The 27,345-nt window shown below is 38.2% G+C and overlaps 3 protein-coding genes across 3 annotated transcripts; 2 read left to right on the top strand and 1 right to left on the bottom strand.

Moving 5' to 3' along the window:
- Positions 1–1,028: 1,028 nt before the first annotated feature.
- LOC136276902 (dorsal-ventral patterning tolloid-like protein 1) lies at positions 1,029–7,545 on the top strand. Its single transcript, XM_066161947.1, has 6 exons — positions 1,029–1,155; positions 3,102–3,140; positions 3,788–3,932; positions 5,048–5,295; positions 6,114–6,506; positions 6,814–7,545. The coding sequence occupies exons 1-6, from the start codon at positions 1,107–1,109 to the stop codon at positions 6,903–6,905; spliced, it is 966 nt and encodes a 321-aa protein (XP_066018044.1). The 5' UTR covers positions 1,029–1,106; the 3' UTR covers positions 6,906–7,545.
- A 5,973-nt stretch (positions 7,546–13,518) lies between these two features.
- On the top strand, positions 13,519–17,502 carry LOC136278260 (protein tolkin-like). Its single transcript, XM_066161775.1, has 6 exons — positions 13,519–13,567; positions 14,356–14,394; positions 15,050–15,194; positions 15,461–15,609; positions 16,159–16,575; positions 16,880–17,502. The coding sequence occupies exons 1-6, from the start codon at positions 13,519–13,521 to the stop codon at positions 16,966–16,968; spliced, it is 888 nt and encodes a 295-aa protein (XP_066017872.1). The 3' UTR covers positions 16,969–17,502.
- A 2,956-nt stretch (positions 17,503–20,458) lies between these two features.
- On the bottom strand, positions 20,459–26,415 carry LOC131774741 (bone morphogenetic protein 1). Its single transcript, XM_059090816.2, has 6 exons — positions 26,243–26,415; positions 25,173–25,211; positions 24,415–24,559; positions 22,892–23,148; positions 21,712–22,104; positions 20,459–20,914 (listed from the first exon to the last, which is right to left on the bottom strand). The coding sequence occupies exons 1-6, from the start codon at positions 26,298–26,300 to the stop codon at positions 20,826–20,828; spliced, it is 981 nt and encodes a 326-aa protein (XP_058946799.2). The 5' UTR covers positions 26,301–26,415; the 3' UTR covers positions 20,459–20,825.
- Positions 26,416–27,345: the final 930 nt, after the last annotated feature.

Raw genomic sequence — 27,345 nt, 5'->3', positions numbered from 1 at the left:
CTTTTGACTTCCCATTCGTTGTTTCAACATCCGTTGATGAGGTAGTGGAGCTAGAACTCGGGTCTTGCAGCCGTTATCACGATTGTGGGACATTTTTTTCCCAAACGATATTTTGATTGGATACACAAAAACTAAAAGGAAAACAACAATTAATTGGTGAACTCCATTCAAAGTTTTACCAATTTGAAGTTACCGTTTCTTACTAAGACATCGAGAACGCATTTGACATGTTCCTTATATTGCTTGATATGGAGAATTAACACAGTTTATACATGGAACTAACCATATACAGTTATAAGCCCCATATTATTCAGTACAGCTTAATTAATAAAGGCGACAATTGTACACATGTTTGCTTACTTTGCCGTCTGTCTTTTCCATTAACTTGTCTGGTAGCTCCAGGGCCAACTGATCATCGGTTTCGATGGCTATGCGGTCCGTTCGTCCACTGTTTTTTGTTTCTCTCTTGTACGTACATAATAAAAGCCCTTTTATTATGAACGTAGAAAACCTCGAAATAGATAACTCGCTTATCTGGGTTCCCTTCAACGTACTAAGCGGTCAGATAAAAAGAAATGCAGTGTGGAAGTAAGGTGAGGTATTTTTTGTGGGAATTTGACTTATCTTTTTATTCCTTAAAGCGGTCGTAAATATTCCCATACAAACTCTTTTAATTCGCCATGACTGTTATTTCGTAAGATGATCATCTCTCAGCTGGAGCTTGGGCTGCCTCTGGTCAAATAGGAAAAAGCCGAAAACCGCATCGGATATCAAATCCGAAAACCCGTCACTATTTTTCGCGAAAACCGAAAACCGAATGCTGAAAAACGGGAAATCTGCAAACCGCAATGAACACCAAAACCGAAAAACCGAGGTTTATTGGCACAGAAACCGAAAAACCGATCTAAAAAATTGCCAAAACAGCAAAACCGAAAATCCCAATGCCCCCCTCGGTTGTAGACAAAGGAAAACTGCGGTCAATATATGAAACAAATTTGGATAAGGTCACTGTTATTTTACCAACCACGCTGGCCTTTGTCGTACTCTACCCAGTGAATCCTGATATTTTACTGTTATAGACTAAAAGAAATTTACCGTGTGGAAGAATGGGAGTGTTTAAATCCAACCAACTCATTACAGCTGCTTCTGTCATTGGTAAGTTGTTCATCCCTCATGTATCAAAACATCCTAACTTCCCAGAGAGCGACACACCTGTATCATTTTTCCCGCTTTCAAGTTAATTTCTTTTGATTTTTATTTCCTTTATGTCTTTTAGCCTGTAAATCTTTGTGAAAATTGTGATAAGGATCTAACAGCTCGCTTATGGGCTTGACAGGGCCTTCGTAAATCCCATTCAAAACCGAGTAAATCCTGCGCAACCTTTGCAAGGAGTCAGAGTACTTTCGTTAACCTGGCCGTATTTAAAGTGAATGAAATCTTTTTGGCTTATTTCATTTTGATAAGCTGGGTCTTTTAAGTTCTAATAAACCGTACGAAATAATTCACTGGTGAAGCGGAGGTCCATTCACTCATGAAATCAATAAGAGAAAGAAATGCTTGTCTTAGAAACATTCAGAAACAGCGCAGCAGAGAAATTATGGCCTCAGAGCGATTATTTTGCAGATGCCGAGCTTCTCATGCGCTGCGCCTAATGAAAATGATTTTGTAGTAACTTGCATTCATTTAAGGAAGCAAATTTTAGTTTCGAATTAATTTGTATTTTATCTTGTGTTTTATTTTATCTCCGTTATTTTTCTCCTTTGGGATTAAAACCCTGTCTCGTCCCAATCTCTTCTGGACAAGAGAAAATAACGTCCCATTGTTCTCCGTTGATTCTTGCCTAGGTTCTTGCTGCGTTATGTCAAAAATATACAGATAAAAAGCAGTCTATATGGCCCTCTCTTGCATCTTTTTTCAGTCAAATGTCTGATGAACTTTTTCTTGTTTCAATTTTATTATTATTCTTTTAAAAAGGACAATGCGATTCAAGTAAGTTTCAACCCTAATTGTTTCGGTGTAAAATAAAAATTCATTGTAAATGTATTCAGTTTATAATATACTTGTTGTTAGTTCCAATATCAACAGTTCTTCAACCCCACGAACGTTTTTAATGATTGTGATTAATAGCAGAAAGATATTGATTACAACCTCAATACCTACTCTCAGATCGACGATCTTCATAAGTTTTTCGCACTAATCGGGAGTCCAAAGTTAAAGCAAACTCGAGTCTAAAGTTCAAGCGTGTAGAATGCGACGTCACACTATATTAAACAAGGCCTTCAGCAATTGATAAATTTCAAGGCTTAAGCTAATCCATTTGAAAAGGAGAATAGCCTGCACATGTACTTTCTCACCTACATTTAGATTTGAAAAATCATATCTAGAATTCTTTGCGTGCTGAATTGCACGTTTACGTTTTCATCTGTACAACTACACCTTCAAAAAGTAGTTGAGGCTGCAAAACAACCAAAGTCGTTCAGACTGATGGAAATATGTCAAAATTTGTTTTTTTTGAGTGTAGACTGTCTGATGTTTGATACTTCTAGAAATGATGCTGCCGATGTTTATAAAGCACAGTGAGTATTTTTAAGAAAATGGAGCACATCCTTGTTCATAAAATAGGCGACACTGGGTAATTACTAATAAATCGTACAAAATAGACGGAAGTCTATTCACTTATGAAATCAATAAGAGAAAGAAACGCTTGTCTCAGAAACATCCAGAAACACCGCAGTCCAGAAATTATGGCCTCAGGGCGATTGTTATGCAGACGCCGAGCTTCCCAAGCGCTGCACCTAATGGAAATGGTTATGTAGTAACTTGCCTTTATTTGAGGAAGCAAATTTTAGTTTCGAAATAATTTGTATTTCATTTTGTGTTTTATTTCATCTCCGGTTATTTTTTCGCTTTTGCGATTAAAGCCCTGTCTTGTTCTAATCTCTTCCAGACTAGACAAAATAATGTCCCATTATTTTATCTTGCTTCTCGCCTTGGTTCTTGCTGCATTATATGAAAAAGTACAGATAAAGAGCAGTCTATATGGCTACCTCCTGCATTGTTTTTTTTCATTCTAGTGTCTAATGAATTTTTTCTTGTTTCAGTTTTATTACTATTCTTTGAAAAAGGACAATGCGATTCAAGTAAGTTTGAAACCCGAACTGTTTCGGTATAAAATGCAAATTCATTGTAAATGTATTCAGTTTATAATAAACTTGTTATTGTTCCAATATCAACAGTTCTTCAATCCAACAAACGTTTTTAGTGATTGTAATTAATAGCAGGAAGATATCGACTACAACCTTAATACCTACTCTCCGATAGACAATCTTCACAAGTTTTTGGCACTAATCGCAAGTCCAAAGTCAAAGCAAACTCGAGACTAAAGTTCAAGCATATACAAAGCGACGTCACAAATAAATAAGGCCTTTCAGGGAATAAGGTAACGCACGCACACGGCACGTTATAACAGTTACATGCTCGCACGCTAAGGGTGCAAAACCCAAATTTTATTCGCTTGATAAGCCACCAGATTTCCTTAGATATAAGGCTCCGCTGAGGGAATTAAGTGTGCTCTATTTCGCACCAGCTACGAGTCAATAAAGGCTCGAGTTACTTAGATTCAAATGTATCAGTGATAAAATAATCTACCTCTCGGGGAAGTTAGTAACTTGCCACTCTACTTAAGTGTTCGAGTGATTCCCTCGTATCAGGATCATCTCTAATGGGTTCTCTCAATTTGGTAAGATATGAAGTCAATATTTCAACTTACTCTTTGTCTTCACAATAGTTTGTCCCAATGGCATAACGAACATCACAGCTCCCAGTGGTGAGCTTGTATATCCTGAGTCAGGTACTTATGGTACGAATGAGACCAAATGTTGGAGGATTACGGTTCCCGACACTTATTATGGCATTCAGTATCGTATTTCCAGGTAAGTTTCCATGTATAACACTCGTCAGTAACATGCAAACTCTGAAGCTCACATTTCATTTCGATTTCATTTCAAGCTGCCGTCAATCAATATCTTAACGGATATTAAAAAGCAGAGACAAACAAAATCACAAAGTCATTCCGTAACAACTCAGAAAATTACCTTTGAACCCTCTGAAATATAATAGTAGTTCCCGAGAGGATATAAAAATGATCGCCGGCGGAATTAAGCGAATTCTTCAGATGGTGCATCTCCAACCTCGTAGCTTGCATGATCTTAAAAAGAGCGAGAGCAGTGTCAACCACTTTGAAGAAAGAATATTGGAAAAATGCTCGAGCCACGGCATTTTTTTTCGAAGGCTGCTTGGTCAGCGTGTTTTCTTTCTTTCTGATTACGATATAAAATCAGAAAAAGAGGACGAAGATATTTGGTGGATGAAACTGCAAATGATTGAGGTGTAACACTCAAGTAACCAGGGCAATCACCAGATTGCCTTTCGTATGTATTTTGATGTTATGATAATGACCGATAATTGTGTTGATAATCACCATCGATATAATTACGAATATCTTTCACTCATTCGGAAATCGCTGGAGATCCTTGCAAATTAAACTGCTTTCCTCTCATTGGTACGACGATTAAATCACGAACTGCACCTTTTTTGCTATTAATCGCACCTTTTCCAAAGCCAACGAGAACGCAGAACTGGATCAATATAATATTTTCGCAGACTAACTGAAAAATCCTGTATTTGAGGGACTGAATTTTGCGTTTTCAAAATGGATGTAATAAAGTGGTAACTGAACTCTGTGTGATGCAATTTTGGTCTGAAATCATACTTGTAACTACAAATGAAACTTCTTCTGCGCGCCCGTTCGATTTTGAAATCACGCGTATGATTTCAGACCAAATTGCACTTTACTCATTTCAATTATATTAGTAATCAATTAATCCTGTAACGGGACTTTTAAGGCCCAACACAGTCAGACTAAGGATAAAAACATTGTAAATACACTCAAAGTAATTTATCTTCTCCAATAGATCAATCTTTACTTTCTCCTTAAGGTTGGTAAGAAGTGAAAACCAGTTATATCGGTTTGTAATATTTTTCCCAGGTTTGACGTAGAAATGTGCTCTGCTTGTAAGTGCGACTATCTTCAAAGAGGAACTACCTACAGCGATTTGCACCAGCAGTTCAAATTGTGTGGACGAAATAGTTACAACTATTTACAAGGATATATCTTCAACGTCTACTGGCAACCTGAATTTACCGTCGGATCGACGGGCTATCTTCGCTTCGTGTCGGATGATACTGCACATTACACAGGATTTAAGTTGACCTTCATAGCCAAGTCCAGTTCAGGTGGGTAATAGCTATACAATGAGGGTCTCAATAGGGTGATGGCTTCTACAGCCAATGGTTAAAGTTTTATCAGCCATGGAGCACAAGGCAGACTACCACTCCTGCAAAATAGAGTGCCACCAAGATGAGTAAGACAAACCCTTTCCAGTCTCAGAGAAAACTCTAGTTGACCTTAGGGTGGAAAAACCCTACCCTCCTTACCCCGGCTGACCTTTAGTAACAGCCATTTGCAACCCACCCTTGAGTGGGCCTGTAACTGGGCTGCATGTAGGTGCTGACTTGACCTTGATTTCTCTGCACTTCCATTGGCTAGGCTGGCTGGCTGGAGGGCGGGCGATGTCTTGGCCCACTGACTGAGCAGTGACCAGGCATGAGCCTGACGGCCGTCCGGCAACACAGTACTTTGTCAAAATAAGCTAAGAAGCTCTTTTCAGCCCACGGGCAAACTACAGTTTGAGACTGAGGAGTCCAAAATCTACCCTCCCTACCCATGGGCTTTGGACACACAATTGCCACTGACCCACTCTGCGTACCGTTGCTGGTCTAGACGTTAAGCTCCCCCCCTTCCCACCATTTACAATGGCTGGAGCCGGCAGATATTTGCAACCCCTCCAAAGCCTTCTGCTTAAGACTCCTCACCACCTTCCAACCACAGGGTGTGTTTACTCACAAGCTAAGCTGTGTCAGGGTATGAGCCTGACAATCAATGTTGCTACACACGCGCATATTTTTTCAAATCAAAGCAGACGTATTCTCTTGATAACCTTTATTGATTTCGTTACTTTTTCATGTGGTAACAGACTACTTTCATTTTGCAGTGGGTGAAATAAACTATCTGAATGCAACCGAAGATGAAACTGTTGAGTTTGGCACACCAAAAGTCGACATTGAGAACTACCCCTCAAATTACGTAGAACAGTGGATTTTAATCGTCCCTGAGGGACGGAATGTCCAGATAGACTTTGATATATTTGAACTGGAAGACAGTGAAGGTTGCAAAAACGATTATGTTGAGTTCCGTGAAGCATCCATCATGGTTGGTGATCCCAAATCAATAGTTGGCGATTTTGGTCCAATCCTGACAGGACGCCTGTGTGGAAATACAAAACCAAACTCGATACTGAGTCAAGGGAACATGGTTTGGGTTCAGTTCCTGAGTGACAGAAACTCCACTACTGTAAACAAGGGATTCAAAGCTTCTTTTAAAGCAGGTGTGTTATATCGATGAGTTTTTTTTTACGTCTATCTTTAGTAACGCGGCACGTAGGTTCTTTTACATCTTTTCCTTTGGAAAGTGGAGCTCAATTTACTCATAGTAGATAATCTCAGTGTTTTACAACTTGACTTGATCGCCACGGGATAATGTTTGAATTTTTCTGTTCGTTTGTTTATTTTGAATTTTATTTTTGATTTGTTTTTTTATGCACAGCAAACGTTTTTTCCTCTATCTAGTCAGCTAACCACAAAAAAGGCATGGTTTTTATATTGTTTTTACATCTATCTTTCTCATTTTTTCAGGACGGGGAAGCGGATTGCCTGTAAGCCGTCCAATGATGCTTCTTCATTTCTCAGCTTTGATCATGCATGTGTCAAAGAATAACTTGTTCTAGTCCTGTCAAGCGTATCCAGGAGAAGTCTTTAGATCGCTGAAGTTTTTAATCATATGCATTTAGCTTAACTCTTATGTGGACTGAAAAGTTGTAATATCAAGGATTTTAATGTGAAGTTTAGTCCCGGGAATCTTTCTTTTAGATCATTTTTAGCTGTTAGCGGATCGAATTTATCTGCGTATTGAAGTTTTTTTTTTTAGCGTTAAAAAGTTTTTCGGATCAGTTTTATAGCTAAATCGATTTCATTTGTATGCATAAATTTAGTACAAGATAAACGAAATGTAACCGGTGTGAAAGCCCTTAGATTTGAAAAAGCTTGAAAAACATTATGTGCATCTTAAAAGTAATTTAGTATATATGCGTTATTGGCCAAGCGTGAGGACAAGATGGCAGGACATTGTCAAAGTTTTTTTTTCTTTTTTTGCATTCTTATGGCTGGGACGAAATCAAGGTGCATAAAAAAGCAAAAACTGGACTAAAAAAAATAAAACGGAGCTAACATTCAGCCATCTTGACCCAACAAGCTTGCTAAATCAACGATTTATCATATAACAAACATGTATCACTAGTAAGAATCAAGAGTGACTTATCACTTTGTGTTCTAGTCTTGGTATTTTCAGGTTTTTATTGCACAATTAAAGGCTCACGAAACTCGTTCATCCTCTCTTTGTTCTGAAAGTCATATGCCGCTTTTTAAGACTCCATTGCTGACATTTTCCTAAAATCACAAACACTGTAAATCCTCGAAGCAATTTATTCTCGCACGGGCAATCCCGATTGGGCAAGATAGGTCGATCTTCCTCGCTCAGGTAGTCAGTTAGAACAAAGGATTCGCTTCCTCTTTCCCACGAGCGCTGCTAGCTAACGCGTGTGCTCTCTCTTCCCCCTTTCCCCACCTTTCCCCCATTCCCGCACTTAAAAGGAGAGAAAAAAAGAAAACTTTAACTACAGAATATTTTTTGTAGTTTTCTAATAATGTGCGTCCTTTTGTATATAAATAATCTTTTTTAATGAGATTACCAAATAATAGAAGTTTCGAACAACTTTCTGGAACTTCCCTTGAATTTTCAGCTTGAATCACTGCTTCGTAAAGGTATAAAAATTCAATGACCAGTCAAACTATCCAACTGCATATGAAGTTTTGCCATATGTGGAAGAATGCTTCGAATAAGCGCTCCACCGGAACAGGGGCGCGGGTAATAACTGAACAAACAACCAACAAGGAAACGAGAAAAAGGCCATTAATCAAACAAGAAGATAAGCAAAACACAAGTTTTAGGGTAAATTTCCTATAAAACTACTGTGAAACGACAAAATGTCGTTTTGGATGATACTTTAACAAAGTCCGATCGCGAAAATGCTGAGAAAAAAATGGAAACTTTCTAAAAAAGTTAAACCACCAAAGAATCTTTGTCTATTTCTTTCAATTTAACGAGGAAAGTCTATCACCAGCCCTTGACTATATCTAATAGACCCAGTTTTTTATTCTCTTATGTCCAAACAATGAAAGGGGATCATTGTCAAACTTGCTCCCGATAAGTTGGTTAACACTGCAGCTATAGAGCAGACAGAGGTACATGAACTAAAGCAAGATGAGCAGAGAGCAATCGGGAAAGAAGCCCGAGGTCATAGCCCATTTAGCCGATTTAATCCAACAAAACTAAGATTAGCAACGAAGTTGAGGCTTAACAGTTCAAATTAACGGGAAGAGTACAATGAAACGAGATATCTTGCTTTTGCTTCTTTTTTCCTTTTTGTTTTGTTTTTGTTATTGTTGTTTTCCCATTGGAAGAGGCTAGAAGGGAACGTACAATTTTCCTCCCGGACAATTCGCATCGTTTTCTGGCATTCAGTTTACACGGAAACTTTACTATCAGCCCCAACTAGATGAACTCGACTTAGTCAAAAATATGCTCAATCTTTAATTCCTCCAGCCACATCAAGCCCTTTTTGTTTATTCGATGAGTTGAAGAACCCAAAAGCCACCCGCAAGTGGTCATTTGCCATGTTCTCACAATAATTACGCGCCTTATCTCCGGACGATTCGCCCCTCTACCATATGCATTTCAATGGTACTATAAAACCTTCATCCATTGTATTACTTGCAAGTTTTGATAGCTAAGTTAGTCGCGCAAGCAAATTAACATGTAATGGAGCGAGTCTTCATTAAGGTCGAGGGCGTGTCGAATGGGGTGAATTTTTCTTAATATTCCGTTTTTAAAATTCTGTTTTCATAACATTCTGATTTCTTTTTTGTCATCAAACATATAACTTTTATTGATTTCGTTTTATTCTTCATGTAGTAACAGACTTATTTTATTTTGCAGGGGGTAAAGCAAATTATCTGAATGCAAGCGAAGATAAAACTATTGAGTTTGGCACACCAAAAGTCGACCTTGAGAGCTACCCCTTAGATTACGCAGAATAGTGGATTTTAATCGTCCCTTAGGGACGGAAGGTCCAGATAGACTTCGATATAAACGATTATGTTGAGTTCGCTCAGGCATCTATCATAGTTAGTGATCGTAAATCAATACTTGACCATTTTTGTCCAATCCTGACCGTTTGGCTTTGTATTTCCACAGGCGTCCTCAGGACGCTCGTGGAAATACAAATTTTAAAAGGATGCGAGCTACGAGGTTGGAGATACACCATCTAAAAAATTCGCTTAATCCCGGCTTAATCCCGGCAATCGTGTTTAAATCCTCTCAACTCGATACTGAGTCAAGGGAACATGGTTTGGGTTCAGGTTATGAGTGACAGAAACTCTACCACTGTGAACAAGGGACTAAAAGCTTCTTTTAAAGCAGGAGTGTTATAACAATAAGGTGTGTTAAGTTTGTCTTTCGTAATATGGCACTGAAGTTCTTTTACATCTTTCTCCGTCAGAAGGTATACCTCATTCAACTCTTAATTAATGATCAACCTACTGTTTTATCACTTGTCACGATCGCAAGAAAGACTGTTTTTTTCTGTTTTTCGTAAAACAACTTACTTTTTCACTATAGTTAGTCCATTAGCCATGGAAATAAATGACTCATGAATTGTCCTCAAATCTATCTTTTTTATTGTACCAGGACAAGGAGGATTATTTGTCGGCTGTTCATTAACGCTTCTGTTCTTCTCCGCTTTGATCATGCTCGTGTCGAAGAACAACTTGTTCCAGTTCCGTAAAGTGAATCCAGACGAGGTTTTCAGTTCGCTGAAGTTTTGAATCCTTTACTGTTAGCTTAACACTGATTGTGAATTGAAAACTTTCAAGAACACAAAGGAGCATTTTGTCAGTGTACTTTTGTTAGATCATTGCTTTCTTAATGTCAATAGAGTTTATCCTCTCTTGTTTAAATAAATCGATTTTCTTCTAGATGTGTTTTCAGTAAACTACAAAAGTGATTCGAAATAGTTTGATTGAAAACTTCAAATTAAACCTAACTCAAAGAAGAAATGTCATTCTAATTAAAGTCAACTGTCAAACATCAAAGTCGAAGAATTTTTTTTTAAAAAGGTCAACCATCAAAGCTATCCCCACACTAAGAAACTCTAAATAATGAAATTGTAGTCCTACTTTTAGTAAGTCTTAAGACCACGAGATAAAAAATTCGCACCCTATTGTTACGGCACCTACCCGTTCGGGCGAATCAAGGAATTTCTTTCCCCTCCCCCCAACCCTCACCTACTCCCGGGAGAAAGCATAAAATATGCCAATGATCACCTCAGAAAAGTACTTAGACACCTTTGATATGAACCAGCCTCGCTTTAAACCATAATTAGCTAGGAGACTTGTTCACAAACATTTGGAAGCAACTTATAGTGTCTACTCTGTACATAAATTCCGCGTATTGTGAGATTCTGAAGAAAATACCATCCACTATCTCTTAACTGTGAGATGAAACACCTATCATGTGTCTTTGTTTCTGATTTTCACCCAGTGAAACCCGCTTTTAATTAAACTTGTCTTGCTGGTATGAATGGGAGCCAGCCAGGAGATTCGCCGCGAGCCACAACATTTTCATGAGGTATCCCATCAATAAAAATGAAAGAAAAGTCACTCAAGGCACAGTCGCCTGACATAGACAAACCACTCGACTAGCCCTTCTCACTCTCAGCTACGTTTATTCTAATCAGAAAATTTACAAGTTTTACCCTTTTTTAGTCCTGGCTTTGTTTTCGCATTTAGCCTAGTGCATTCTTCTCCTTATTTCATGTTTTATGACATAAGGGGATAAAGTCCTCTCTTGTTCATGATGACAAAATTAACTCATATACTTTCCAAAAATAAAGGACTTTAACGAGAATGTAAACGAAGTTGAGTTGAAATGGGATCTCCCGGTGAAGCTGTTTGCCGCGCAAAGGCCGCTAGAGAGTTCACGTCTAATAGTGACCGAGACGCTTTATACTTTACTAACGTTTTCACGAAAGAACAATTTTTCTCAATTATTCGCTTTTTAAGATTTGGACTTAAAAAATAAAAAAAATAAAAAAAAATTCGGCCAACCCGTGGCTGTTTAGAGTAACCTTAACATCGCAGTAATTTTCAGAGCTCTAACGAAGCCCAGTCGCAAATACCATTATTAAACAAATTTCTGCGGTTATGTTAAGCTACCAGTATCAGAGGTATTGGGAACGTGTCTTAATCCCGATTTTTTTTCTTAGCTCAGCCATTCATTTTTATTACGAAGAATCTCCTCAATCAAAATACAATGGGGTAATGTGGAAATGATTCGTTAAAAACAATTATTGAATAAATAGAATATAACACTGAAAAACCTCTCATGTCAAAGTCTGGCAATTTTCATTGCGGCCTCAGTTTAATCTTAGAAACAAATGTGGGAGGTTTTCTATTGAATGGAAATCACACGCACTAAAAGATCATCTTATCGTCACTAGAAGTCGAGTTATGCTCAGCTCAAAGCTTATTCATTGCAGCCGTTGTGATAGCAGGGTTGGGGAGCGATCCTCTCTACTACGATCTCCTTCTAAGTTGCACGCTACTGAGCTGGTAAGTTAGATTAATGATACCCTCGTTAATTTAAGGGACCTTTAGCAAACTACGAAAGCGGTGGCATGAGGACGTGGCAAAACAATAGATCTAATGGTCAGAACGATAGCTCAGGATGAGCATTCTAAACCTTTGAAAATTTCTTAGCCGTCCTCTGGCAAAACAGCGACGTGAAAAGTAAAAAAAAAAATCTTCTGCGAACAGAAACTACCACGGCATATTAATGAAATTTACCTTTGAAACCGAACACTACTCACATAGGTTATGCTGAAGTTGAGGTGTGGCGCCGTAAAAGACGGTAAACATATGACACCATTCACGACAGAAATTCTTACTTAAAGTAGCAATTCACTTTTTAATCAACATCTTCCTCGGCGTTGCCGTCCCGACAGCTAAAGATCCTTGATATGATTTTTTTCCTGCTGATCTTTTGCCCTTTGGTTGACACTCACGCTACATGAGGTGGCTTCAATACTTTCAACGGAAAGACAATTTCTCGTTGAAGTCATATGTTGTCCAAATTGCTGCCAGTGCAACCAGACCCAGAGTAAGAGTCACAGACATTTGAATAAAAGCGGCGCTGTCTCAGTGTTTTGGGTATCCCCACACCCTAAACACCAGTGTGTTTGATTGTTGTGAAGCATCTTGGAAAGAGCGTTAATTCAGCAGTTTTAAGTGAATTGCTTCACATGTAAACAGTTTAGCCGATCGATTTAAGACACGCGCGGAATAGATATTTTTGCACTGGTTGGAATTTCGCCTTTAAGACTGAAATGACCGACCAACTTTTTGATTAGTCTGTGAGCAGTCATAACTGTCTGACTTATTCACCATCTAAGCGTGTGTGTTTGGGAAATTTTCCAATTTCTTCAGTGACCTTTGCAATACCATTAGAATTTTACTACGAATTAGGACAAGTATCTTGGTAGTAGTGAATCTCTGGGATATGAAAAACTCTATGAGTAATAAAGCGACTTAATTTGTAACTTTGTTTATTAAGAAAATATCCTCTTCGTTTTCAGTGGAAAATTTCTCGTAATGCTGTTCAACACTAAGGGTTAAATGGTTAGAACATGAATGTTTGTTTTACCAAAATTTGGAAACATCGGTTCGTTTGAAGATTAGCGGAAATTTGGGGATTTGCAAAAATCTGACAAGTTTTTCAAATAGGAAGTCGCATTTATTTTTCGCTACTTTCTGACAATTTTTTTCTTAAACAAACAAATGAAGCTCTGGTGCGACTCGGGCCTAATTGTAGACATTCTCGCGCGCTCATTGGTCGAGAACAATTGTTAATAAGGTTATAGACAATGAAAATGACGTTCCGTGTAATGCAACATTTATCTCGAAAAAACAAATGCAAAATTGAAAATATGCAAATATTCAAAACTTTGAAATGAAACCACTCAGCTGCGCCTCGTGGTTAAGTTGATCGTTGACGTCATTTCTAGGATCAATAAGGTTATAGACAATGAAAAGTTGTGTTCAATATGTTAAACATCTTTCGATAAGGTCTCTGTTATTTTACCAACCACGCAAGCCTTTGTTATACTCAGCTCAGTGAATCCTGATATTTTACTGTTATAGACTGAAAGAAATTTACTGTGTGAAAGAATGGGAGTATTTAAATCTAATCAACTCATTACAGCTGCTTCTGTCATTGGTAAGTTGTTCATCCCTCGTGTATCAAAGCATCCTAATTTCGCAGAGGGCAACACACCAGTATCATTTTTCCCGCTTTCAAGTTGTTCTTTTGATTTTCATGTCCTTTATGTCTTTTAGCCTTTAAAACTTTTGTGACATTGTTGAGAGGGTCTAATAGCGCGCTTATGGATTTGATGGGGCGTTCGTAAACCCCGTTCAAAACCGCGTAAATCCTGCGTAACCTTGACAAGGAGTCAGAGTACTTTCGTTAACCTGGCCGTATTTGAAGTGAATTAGATCTCTTTGGCTTATTTCATTTTGATAAGCTGGGTCTTTTAAGTCCTTATAACCTGTAAAAAATAATCCACTAATGAAGCGGAGGTCCATTCATTAATGAAATCATTAGGAAAATAAAAAAGGTTGTTTTAAAAACATCCAGAAACAGCGCAACCGAGAAATTATGGCCTTAGGGCAATTGCTTTGCAGACGCCGAGCTTCTCATGCGCTGCACCCAATTAGAATGGTTATGTAGTATCTTGCCTTATTTGGAAAAAGCAAATTTTAGTTTCGAATTCATTTGTATTTTATCTTGTGTTTTATTTTATCTTGGGTTATCTTTTTCTCTTAGTCTATTTTTTTTTTGTCTCGTCCTAGACAAGAGAAAATAATGTCCCATTGTTCTCTGTTGCTTCTCGCCAAGGGTTCTTGCTGCATTATATAAAAAAAGTATAAGTAAAAACCAGTCTATATGGCCAACTCTTGCATCTTTTTTCAGTCAAATGGCTGATGAATTTTTTCTTGTTTCAGTTCTATTACTATTCTTTGAAAAAGGACAATGCGATTCAAGTAAGTTTCAACCCTAACTGTTTCGGTATTAGTTTTACTACTATTCATTCAAAAAGGACAATGCAGTTCAAGTAAGTTTTAACCCTAACTGTTTGGGTATAAAATACAAATCCATTTTAAATGTATTTAGTTTATAATATACTTGTTGTTGAGTCCAATATCAACTGTTCCTCAACTCCGCGATCATTTTCAATTCAATTTAAGTTCAAGCATGTACAACGCGACGTCACACTATACCAAACAAGGCCTTCAGCAATTGATAAATTTCAAGGCTTAAGCTATTCCATTTGAAGAGCGGAATCACCTGCATATGTACTCTCTCACCGACATTTAGATTTGAAAATCATGTCTAGAATTCTATGGGTGCTGGGCATATAATGCACATGTTCACGTTTTCATCTGTGCACCTACATATTTAAACAGTAATTGAGGCTGCATCTACTTTGCTTAACAGACTTAGGAACAATAGTAGAACAATCGAGTTATTCAGATTGAAATGTATCAGTGATAAAAATAACATACCTCTTGGGGAAGTTAGCAACTTGCCACCCTACTTCGAGTGACTCCTTCGTATCAGGATAATCTCCCATGGGTTCTCTCAATTTTGGATGAGATATGAAGTCCACATTAAACTTACTCTTTGTCTTCACAACAGTTTGTCCTAATGGCATAACAAACATTACAGCTTTCAGTGGTGAGCTTGTATATCCTGAGTCAGGTACTTATGGTAAGAATGAGACTAAATGTCGGAGCATTACGGTTCCTGACACTTATTACGGCATTCGATATCGTTTTTCCAGGTAAGTTTTCCATGTATAACACTCGTCAGTAACATGAAAACTTTGAGGCTCACATTTCATTTCCATTTCATTTGATGCTGCCGTCAATCATCATGTTAATGGACATCTAAAAGCAGAGACAAGCAAAATCACAAATTCATTTCATAACAACTCAGAAGATAACCTTTAAACTCTCTTAAATATGGTACTAGTTCCTGAGAAGATTTAAACACGATTGCCGGCGGGATTAAGCGAATTTTTTAGATGGTGTATCTCCAACCTCGTAGCTTGCATCCTTTTAAAAAGAGCGAAAGCAGTGTCAACCATCTTGACGAAAGAATATTTGAAAAATACAGGAGCCACGCCCTTCTGCATGGTCAGCGTGGGTTTTCTTTCCTTTCCGATTACGATACCAAATCAGAAAAAGAGGACGAGAGTAAAAAAATATTTGGTGGATAAAACTGCAAATTTTTTCAAATCAAACCGGACATATTCTCTTGATAACCTTTATTGAGTTTTGGTTATTTTTTCATGTGGTAACAGACTACTTTCATTTTTCAGAGGGTGACATATGCTCAAACTTTAATTCCTTCAGTCACATCAAACCTTTCTTTGTTTACTCGATGAGTTGAAGAACCCTAAAGCCGACCGCAAGTGGTCATTTACCACTTTCGCACGACATTTACGCCCTAAATCTCCGCACGATTCGCTCCTCTACCATATGCATTGAACTGGTACTATTAAATCTTCATCCACTTTATTACTAGCAAGTTTTGATAGCTAACTTAGTCGGGCAAGTAAATTAACATGAAATGGAGCGAGTCTTCATTGCGATCGAGGGCGTGTTAAATGAGGTGAATTTTCTTGAAATTCCTATCTAAGTATATTGCGGTAAAATAAACTTACTAATGTAGAGTTTTTTTCTGGTTTCTTTGTTTTAATCAAATATGTAACCTTCATTGATTTCGTTTTATTCTTTATGTAGCAACAGACTTATTTCATTTTCCAGAGGGTTACAAAAACTATCTGAATGCAACCGAAGATGAAACTATTGAGTTTGGCACACCAAAGGTCGACGTTGAGAACTACCCCTCAGATTACGCAGAACAGTGGTTTTTAATCGTACCTGAGGGACGGAAGGTCCAGATAGACTTCGACATATTTGAACTGGGAGACAGCACGGATTGCAAAAACGATTATGTGGAGTTCCGTGAGGCATCCATCATGGTTGGTGATCCTGAAGTTATAAATGGCTATTTTGGTCCAATCCTGACCAATCGCCTTTGTGGAAATGCAAAGCCAAACTCGATACTGAGTCAGGGGAACATGGTTTGGGTTCAGTTCATGAGTGACAAAAACTCTACTACTGTAAACAAGGGATTCAAAGCTTCTTTTAAAGCAGGTGTGTCTTAAAGATGAGTTTTGTTAAGTTTGTTTAGTTATGCGGCACGTAAGTTCTTTCACATCTTTTCCTTTGGAAAATGCTCATTCAACCCTTGGTAAATAATCCCAGTGTTTTATGACTTGACATGATCGCCGCAGGACAATGTTTGAATTTTTTCTGTTTGTTTGTTTGTTTTGAATTTTGTTTTTGTTTTGTTTTTTAGAGACAGCAAATGTTTTCACTCTAACTAGTCAACTAACCATGAAAATAAATGATTTGTATGTTGTCCTTAAATCTATTCTCTATCTTTCTCACTTTTCAGGACAGGGAAGATTGCCTGTAAGCCGTCCAATGATGCTTCTTTTTCTCTCAGCTTTGATTATGTATGTGTCAAAGAACAACTTGTTCTAGTCCTGTCAAGTGGGAATCTTTCTTTTAGGTCATTTTTAGCTCTTAGCGGATCGAATTTATCTGTACTTTGTGGTTTCTTTTTTTCGTGTTAAAAAGTTTTTCAGATCAGTTTTGGAGCTGAGTCGATTTCATTTGTATGCATAATTTTTGTACAAGATAAACGAAATTTAATTGGTGTGAAAGCTCTTAGACTTGAAAAGGCTTGAACAACATTATTTGAATCTTTGAAGTAACTAAGTATATATGCGTAATTAGCTAAGAGTGAGGACAAGGTGGCAGGACATTGTCAAAGTTTTTTTTCTTTTTTTGCATTTTTATGACTGGGACGGAGTCAAGGTGCATGAAAAGGCAAAAACGGGGCTAAACAAAACGGCTAAACAAAACAAAACGGGCATAACACCCAGCCATCTTGACCCAACAAGCTTGGTAAATCGAGGATTTATCATATAACAAACATGTATCGCTTTAATAAGAATCAAGAGTGACATATTGCTTTGTGTTCTAATTTTGATATTTTCGGGTTTTATAGCACAATAAAAGGTTCATGAAACTCGCTCATCTTCTCTTTGTTCTGACAGTCATCTGCCGCTTTGGAAGACTCCATTGCTGACCTTGTCATAAAATCACAAACATGGTAAATTCTTGAAGCAATTTTTTCTTGCGCAGGCAATCCCGATTGGGCAAGATGGGTAGATCATACTCGCTCGGTTAGTTAGAAAAAAGGATTGGCTTCCTCTTTCCCACGAGCACTGCTGGCAAGAGCGCGTGCACCCTACCCCCTCCCCTCATCCCCCCCCCCCCCCCCCCATCATCTCATTTAAAAAGAAACAAATGAAAGTTTTAAAAATATAATATTTTTGGTAGTTTTCGAATAATGTGCACCCTTATTTTGTATGCAAGTAATATTTTTTAGCGGGATTGCCCAAAAATCAAAGTATTCGAACAACTATTTGGAACTTCCCTCGAATTTTCTCCCTGAATCACTGCTTCGAAAAGTACAAAAATATGAATGAAAAGCTATTTATCGCCAAGGGGGTGGGGGTACCGGGGAGGGAGTACGAGTGTAGGGTTTCCCTCTTGTATTTCTGAATCTGTGAATCATTCGAATCCATTTGTATCCAGTTCCCTCATGATATCCAGCTGCATATGGAATTTTGCTGTATGCGGAAGAATTCTTCCAATAAGCTCTACACTGGAACAGGTGCGTGAGTAATAACTGAACAAACAACTAACAAGGAAACCAAAAAAAAAAGGCTATCGATCCAACAAGAAAATTGGCAAAAACACAAAACATTGCGATATTGAGATAGTGACAGAAAAGGTTTTGGGGTAAATTTGCTGGAAAGCTATTGTGAAACTAAAAAATGTCGTTTCGGATAATACTTTTACAAAGTCCGATCGCGAAAATGCTGGGAAAAAAATGGCAACTGTCTGAAAACGTTAAATCACATAAGGAAACTTTCTTTGTCTATTTCTACTAATTTAGCGAGGATAGTCTATCACCAACCCTTGACTATACCTAATAGACCCGGGTTTTTACTGTCTTATGTCCAAACATTGAAAGGGGATCATTAGCAAACTTACTCCCGATCAGTTGCTAAACATTGAAACTATAGAACAGACGGAGCTACATGAACTAAAGCAAGATGAGAGGAGAGCAATCGGGAAAAACCTAACAGCCCGAGGTCATAGCCTATTTAGCCGATTTGACCCAGCAAAACTAGAATTAGCAACGAAGTTGAGGCTTAATACTTCAAGTTGACGGGAAGAGTACAATGACACGAGATATTTTTCTTCTGCCTTTTTTTCCGTTTTGTTTTGTTATTGTTATTGTTGCTTTTCCCATTGGAAGAGGCTAGAAGGGAACGTACAATTTTCCTCTCGGATAATTCGCTCCGTTTTCATTCAGTTCACATGGAAAATTTACTATCAGCCTCAACTAGATGAACTCGACCCAGTCACAAATATGCTCAATCTATAATCCCTCCAGCCACATCAAACCTTTTTTGATTATTCCATGAGTTGAAGAACCCGAAAGCCATCCGCAAGTAGTCATTTGCCTTGTTCGCGCAACAATTGCGCCCCTAATCTCTGGACGATTCGCCCCTCTACCATATGCATTTAAATGGTACTATAAAATCTTCATCCACATTTCTACTAGCAAGTTTTGATAGCTAAGTTGGTCAGGCAAGTAAATAAACACGAGCGAGTTTTCATTGAGATTGAGGGCGTGTTGAATGAGGTGAATTATCTAAGATTCCGTTCTAAGTATATTGTGGTAAAATAAACTTACTAATATACAGGTTTATTGTAATATCTTTGTTTTTGTCAAATATACATCCTTTATTGATTTCGTTTATTCTTTAAGCAGAATTATTTTATTTTGGAGCGGGTGAAGCAAACTATCTACCTGCATGCTAAGTATGTACCTTCGCGATGTTTACACTTTATAAAATCATTCTCTACCTTCAATTTCTTACTTTGGGTCGATAATTAACAGGATGCACACGTGCACTTCGATTCTGTAAAAGGTAAAAGTGCGAGTGAAAACTGAGTGTGGATATGCCACGGAGACCTCCAAAGAAAGTCCCCCACCCACCCAGCCCATCTCAACTGGGAAGCATTGAATGCTGAAAAAGCCCAAATTTTAAAACTAAACAAAAAAAAAGAGTGCACAGAGAAACTGGAATTTACCTTTTACTTTGATGTGAACTAGTCAAGCATAAACTACAGTTCGTCTCGAGGTTGTACATAACCTCTTGGATTTTACATATAGACCTTTTACACAGATTTTCCAAAAGGTTTCTGAGTGATTTATTACAGCTATTTTCCTCTAGTTTATACCGGAAACATTTGGCCGTGTTCATAACATTTTTATTCTGGTTCAGAGAGCTAAGAAAAATAATGTACTCATATGAAAACTTTGTTTTTTCTCTTGTCTTTGAAATAACAAAAAATCCGTGCCGAAGAAGTTTAAGTAGCATCTAAAATTGGATAAGGATATTATTATTAAATAAGATATATAAAATGTAGTGTGTCTTCCGAAACTTCCATATTTCTTATGCGATCAGTGGGCCCGTGTGCGTGTAACTGCCTATGTTTTTACGTGGTTGTTACTTTGTTGTGGTTTTATTATTTTTTTTCACAAAATTTATGTGCTGAAATACAGTACTATAACCTCAGCAGATATTAGGGTACTCTTTGGTGACCAGGACGTCAAAGGAGTGATGTCTAAATTAAGCACTTGACTCTGAAACAAAATAATTTTATATTCTTCACGTTCTGTGTTCTTCAGTAAACATCTTCTTGTGGAAGGTATGAGAGCGAGAATAAATTACAGTTTATGACGTCAGGAGTTTGGTGGATTCTTCATAATGACGAAGGGCATGCCCGTCCAAAAAGTAAAAAATAAAAGACTCGTCTAGATGATTTGCATTTATTAATAAAACCATGAGTTTTGCACAGCACTTTCACACGTGACTTTATTGGACAATTTTCAACAGCGTTACTTTTAAACGACTCAAACGTCAATTTTTAACATGCAATACTAATCAGTCTGGTTATCTGGTTGTTGGCGTCGAGCATTTGGAGGCATCATGCGGTTCCGCCACCGTCATTCTCCTCGAGCGCGCACACGCACCAAAGAAGACGTCAGCTATCTAGCCTGGAACTGACAGAACGCTTAACAAGAAACTCTCCGATTTTTAAGTTGTTGGTATTACATGTAATACAGATCAACCTTGTACATTCAAGTATAAATTCACGTTAAAAAAACTAAGTAATTTTTATGAAATTGTGCTAGGGAACTGAAAGCGATGTAAAATTCTGAAATCCTGCTTGGTACTCAGTTAATGACATTACAACACGCTGTTCTTTGATGCGACCACAAGCAAAGCGGAGAGGAAGAGCAGAGTAAGCGGACTGGAAACAAATAATCTTCCTTGGCCTGTAAAAGTCAAGACAATGAGAAAAAGTTAGAGTGTAATTCTTTTAACACTTTCTAAGGTGAGTCATTTCTGCTCCTGAAGTTCCTGCTCAACACGTCATTAGAGAGTTTCAGATTTATGTTCGGTGTGTTAACCGTAAACATCAAACCGTGGTTAGTGGTTAGAGGTTAGAGTTTAGAAGTTTCAAAACCGCTGGAGTTTGGTCACGCCACTCCTAACGGTTTGCGGTACGTCACACGCACTGATTTAGTGAAAAACACGGTTCTAAAACTCTCTATTGTAATTATTTGACGCTGAGAAAATGGAGCAAAACGGGAAAGTCGAGTCAAGCGATGAAAACGCGGTTTGCATCCTTCTCTAGCTCACTTCCTATTTAAAAAAACGGGAGAATCTAGAAATAGCCGAGTTGGTGACGGAAACTTCTCACACCTGGAAAACTTTTGCGGTGTCTACTCAATCCTCGGGAAAACATACAAGCCACAAACGTAATATTTACGATTGATATGGCTCGAAAAGGACTCCCCGCCCTCAGAATCAACCCTAAATGGGGTCGGAGGGGAGGGGAGGGGAGGGGGAAGGGGTGGGGAATTCACTGTCAAAGTTTGATGATGTCTTTAAGAAGTCAGCAGAGGCTGATATGTGACGTTGAGAAAATTCTCCTTTTGCAGCCGCGAGAGAGCGAGAATGTACTACAGCGACACTTTAAGAGGAGAGCCCTCTTGAAGGCTAACTCCAAAAAGTATCGCAAACAGTCCCGAGAGAAGTCCCGTCGCCACGAGAGGTTTTCATACTTCACCTGCTTTAAAGGTTGCTTTGAATCCCTTGTACACTGTGGTAGAGTTGCTGTTACTCTTGAACTGAACCCAAACGATGTTCCCTTGACTCTGTATCGAACTCGGTTTTGTACTTCCACACAGGCGGTTGGTCAGAATTGGACCGTACTCACCAGATATTGATTTAGGATCACCAAGCACAACGTATGCATCACGGAACTCAACATAGTCATTTTGGCAGTCCGCGCTGTCCTCCAGATTGAACGAGACAAAGTCTATCTGGACCTGCCTTCCTTCAGGAACAATTAAAAACCATTGTTCTTTGTAATTTGAAGGGTAATCATCGGCGCCAGCCTTTGGTGTACCAAACGTAATAGTTTCGTCTTCGGTGGCATTCAGATAGTTTACGTCTCCCTCTGCAAAGTAGATTTAGTTTTTTATTATCAAATTATCCTGTTATTCTTCCCCACCGACGCAGCACAACAGTTTGTTTAGAAACTTACCTCCTTTATTTAGTAGCTTTTTACAGTTTGAAAGTTAGAAAAAATGAAGAAATGCTTGTTTTGGTTTTTTTATCTTCATTTGAGAAAGTAGTGAGAATTCAAAAAAGCTGCATTACTAATGAAGATAGTTGTGAACTCACTATCTTTCTGAATTTGCTGCAATTTCTAAGGGAATGAACCTTGATTAGTTTCGTTTGGTTTCTCTCGTCATTTTATGGACCTCTATATTCCCTAACAGAAACTCCTTTCGGAGTTTCTGTTAGGGAATATATAGGGAATATATACAACAGCAACAACAACAAGAAAACAGAGGAAACGTTGGGAATTTCTTTACATTATTTTCGCGAACGTCTTCAAGTCAGCCCCATAACTTACTGTGCTAGTTCCAATTCTCCTCGCTTGTGTTTAGGAAGCGGACTGTGACCGTGAGCTATGGAGGTTTTTTCCTGTAACTCTTACTCATTCCCACTCTTTTTTCAGCCTGATTATGACACTGCATGTAAGTAGCGGAACCCCAATATCCATTTGCATCGAGCTATTTTGTGCGCGTCAATTATTCATAGCTTCTTGCGCAAATACATTTTTTGTTTCTTGTTGTTCTACAGTATATTTGCTTTCATCTTTATTTGCCGTTGCTCAATTGTGCACTTTTTGGTTAGCTAGTTAGTTAGTGTGATTTTTTTGTAAATTTACTACTCACCAGCGCTGGAGCCACCAATAAAGGTGAGATTGAATCCACTGTAATGTTCAGTATCATCTGACACGAAACGGATGTAGGCAGTCGATCCCGAAACACTAGAGGAAATCCCACCGCTCCAATCGACGAACCAGAGATACTCGTATAAATAATTGAAACTGTATCGTCCACATGATTTGGATTGCACATCTAAATTATTGTAGGTGACACCACTCTGAAAATGATCACATTTGCAATTCTCGCATCTTTCCAAGTCAAACCTGATAAAAAAATTGCACAAACAGTTAAACTGGCTTCCTTCCCTCACGAATCAATAGGGACCTTAAGCGAACCACGACGGCGACGGAAACGAGGACATGGAAAAACAAAAGATGTAATTGGCAGAACAATAGCTTAGCGCGTGCGTTTTAAAACTTTGTACATTTCTTGGCCGTCTCATGCAAAACAACAACGTGAAATCACCACAATTCCCTCGTCTGCGAACCGAAACTGCGACGGCAAATTATTTTAATTTCTATTTGGAACTCAACGCTTCTTTTTACGTTATGCGGAAGCTGAGGTGTGGCACCGTATGAGACGGTAAACACATGCAGCCATTTTTGAAATTCTAATTAAAGGCAGAGATGTATTTTTTAATCCAAGTCTTCCCTGGCGTTGCCGTCCTGACTGGCCGATGGGGCAATGGGGTGGGGGGGGGGGGGGAGGGAAGAGATAGATTTTTGCTTTTCAGGGGAATGAAAGGGAGATGAGTCGTCGCCAACAGAGTATAAAGGGGGAACTGTAAATTGACGGCAATTTATCTGCAGGGTTTAGCTCGTGATCGCTCGTTAAATACAACAGGAGTGCCCAATTTTCACCTGTTCATCCCAAAACAACAAAGTTCAATGAAAATACAAATTGTTGCTATGTTAAAACACACCCCAATCCATGAGTGGAGCAAAGGCCAGTCTTTGAGTAACTAGTTTCACTCCATTTTATCATAGCGTTCGTAACAAATTTAGACAGCTAGATGCCATGCCTAATCTTAGACGCTCGTATAGACCCGAAAATTAGACAAAATTCCATAAAACACATTTATTAACCAGGTTATTGTTGTAAGTTTCCATACCTCCCGATCAACCATATTCGCTCGTGAAGCAAATTTACCTGTTCCCCTTTAATGTTCTGCATTATTCTTATGATTTCCCCCCTCCCCCCCCCCCCCACCCCCACTGGCAGTCAATTTTATTTAGTCTTCCCTTTATACTCTGTTAGCGACGACTAATTTCCCCTATGTTGCCCTGAAAACCATGTTATCCTTGCAAGGCGTGCTCGCCGTGTCTGCATCAGATCAAATGTGCACATTCCTCGTTCATGCATCAATAAGCTAACCCTCAAAATATCTGAAGCTTTGAAACTCTATATCGTATTTTTAAAGGAATGCGAAAGGGTAAGAACAGAGGAACCTTTCTTGTCTATTTTCCATAATTTTCTAGGTTTGTTTTGGAGAGTGGAATTTTTCAGCTGGCTACCGACGATATACTTACTTGTAAAAACGAAAACCAATTGCTGCATATGTGTCGGGAACTTCAATTTTCCAACACTTTGTCTCATTCACGCCATAATTACCTGACGAGGGATATATGAGGCTGCCGCTGGATGCAGTGATGTTTATTAAACCATTGGGACAAACTGTTTTGCAAAAAAAATGTGGAAACAACGTATTATTCTCTCTAATATTAAATGTTGCTATCTGTTTTGGCAACGTGTAACTGTATCGATAAACGTCATTTACCCCAGCAGGTTTCAGTTAACCTCTGCGCTCGTCAATAAAGGAAAATAATTCTTATCTACATGATGAGAAATACGTACTAAAAGGCGTGAAATAAATTTTCATTCACAGGCCGGTCGAAAAAGCCGCGAGCCAGTCAAATTCCTTGTATAGCATTTTTCAAGCGTGAGGAAAACGATACGTCCAAGCTGGAAGCAAATTGTTAAAAAATTGTAAACAACACACTTGTTATGGATAAACAAAAAAATAAATCTAATTATCGAGAGACAATTGCGCAATCATGAGGAAATGATCACGTGCTGTAATGAGCAAGACTCTTCCTTGAGTTTCTCGCGGAAAACATGAATGTTGATTGACTAAAATTATATTAATATTCTTGCACAGGTGAAAAGCGGGTGGTCATGCCGGATGTACTCTGACATAAAGTGAGAACGTTCTTTACATATAAGGATCTCTCATCGTGTTGTGTCAAAAACTAAAACACTTAGCTTGAGTATTGAAGACGGGACTTACTTGAATCACATGTTCCTTCTTTGAGGAGAAGCGCCAGAACTACGATAGGACGAAAAAAAAGTGACATTACGCGTTAGTAAATTAGAGGTATGTTGTACCATTAGCTTTTATGTTAATCTAGCATTGATAAATGTAAAGCGAGCTTAAAATTGGAATTGCATCCGTTGATTGAGCAGGAGAATGGAGACCAATGCAGGGTCGAAATTGACATAAAACAGTGAAAATCTATACTACTTCCGGAAGGGTTTTTCCTTACGATCACACTTACATTATTCTTTATGTTTAAACGGAAAGATGCAGATAGACCGGCGGTTAGAAAGTTAAGCTAACGTTAACACGATTCTTCACTCTTTGCTCGCAAAGTTCCTTGATAAACTTGTCCTAAAAGCGATGCTGCTGTCCTAGTATACTAAATCTTCAGCCCTTTGCCACTTTTTAATTCGATGGCATTCATAACACACCAACGAATTTGCATCTGTTGTTGCTATGTATATGGATGCTGCATGTAAACTAATGTCAGAAGATTACCAATAAATTATTGTACAACGCGTTTTGACCTTCATAAACTTGCCTTAATCCGGTCATCAATCAAATTGAAATGGCCAGAATATGTCAAGTTCTATCGCACAACAAAAACACTTAGATAGATATTGTATGGAAGTTTGTTCTTAGCACCAAGCTACATTTACATTTGTAAGCCGTACATTTCAGTTTACTGATATTGAGTGATCACTATTTACTTTAAAGATTCTTCAAGTGCATCGCGGTACCAAACGAACCAACGGCAAATACGAATGAATCCTGTGTCTTGATGATAATGCCAATCATATGCATCTCACTGCACTGACGCTTTTTAAATGAAAATATTCATTCCATCGTTTATTTTGTTAAGAGTCGCTTCCCAAATTCAAGAGTATTCGTCTCAAGATTTTTCCAGGAAACCGGCTTAGTTCTGATTACTCCCTATCTGAGTCAGGTAACAGCATCTCTGACAGAAATAAAGGTTTATCGCGATCACAGCCCTCTTGTTTCTACGTTAGTCGTGTTGGTTCTACATAAAAAGTACTGACCTGTGAACCCTACTACTCGAACCAAATTCGTCTTCTGTCTTTCTTCCCAAAACACCATGACTTGTAGATAAAAGTGAGTTGAAATTCTCTGCCAAAAATACTGATTCTTCGACTTCGCGTATTTTGCTATCGACCGGTCGCACAAAAGTGGTGCTCTGAACTAACCGAGTTAATAAAAAGCTTTTTCAGTAACCAAGCAACCAGGAAAAAACATCCCACCTATTTTGGAAACGACAGTAGTTTTGACAGTCCGAACAAAGAGGCGCAAATTATATATTTTTTTATTCAAACGTTATGTATGCATGATGTTACGCATCATGTAGAGTACAACAGTAGAGTAGCATGAATAAGACCCCTTTTGGTTAATATTTTGCATTTCAAGCTTCCAATTGTAAACACAACTTGTTTTACATTAAATAACTGTCACTAAAATTATCAAGTTTAAGGCTACAATTTTTGTAAAGGTTCTCTGCAGTCCATCACATGTAGCAATAATCAAGTTTGGGCTATATAGCATAGTTTTTCGTCATCAGGAAAATTGTGTTCCCCGAAAGATTTGTTCAACGGCATCTCTACAGTTTTCTCCTAACAGATGGTATGATTTATACAGCTCCAAACTTCATCATGTTTACAGGTTCTTAGATGAAGGAAACAATACCGGAAACAATACGTCGCTTTTGGGATTACGGTTTGTTTAAGGAAAGTTGGGGGTTACACGGAGGTCTTTCCTCAACTAGTTTTCAAATAGCTAAGAGAGTGACAATAAGTAGGAAATGCATCTTTATTTAGCGACGATTATATTTCCGTATTAACCCATAAAAAGCGAATACGAATACTAGATCCTTAAAGAAAAGAATTGTTTTCGCCATTGTGTTCCTTATGAAAGAACTGCATACATAATTAAGTATGAGGTTACACGCAAATCTGTGAGGTACTCGATGTCCAACCTTATTCGAATAAAAGAAACAACTTTCAATCATTAAAACTGCATTTTGAATTATCTCAACAATGGTTTTTCTTAAAGTGCAAGAGAATAAGCTTCGTGGCCTCGCTTTTGAGTAAAATATAAAACTTGTTTTACGCATCAGTGACGGGTCCAAGAA

Source organism: Pocillopora verrucosa, chromosome 14 (genome assembly GCF_036669915.1).
Source record: "Pocillopora verrucosa isolate sample1 chromosome 14, ASM3666991v2, whole genome shotgun sequence".
Classification (NCBI taxonomy): Eukaryota; Metazoa; Cnidaria; class Anthozoa; order Scleractinia; family Pocilloporidae; genus Pocillopora; species Pocillopora verrucosa.
The sequence above is the reverse complement of the archived record's forward strand: the minus strand, read 5'-3'. Positions and strand labels throughout refer to the sequence as shown.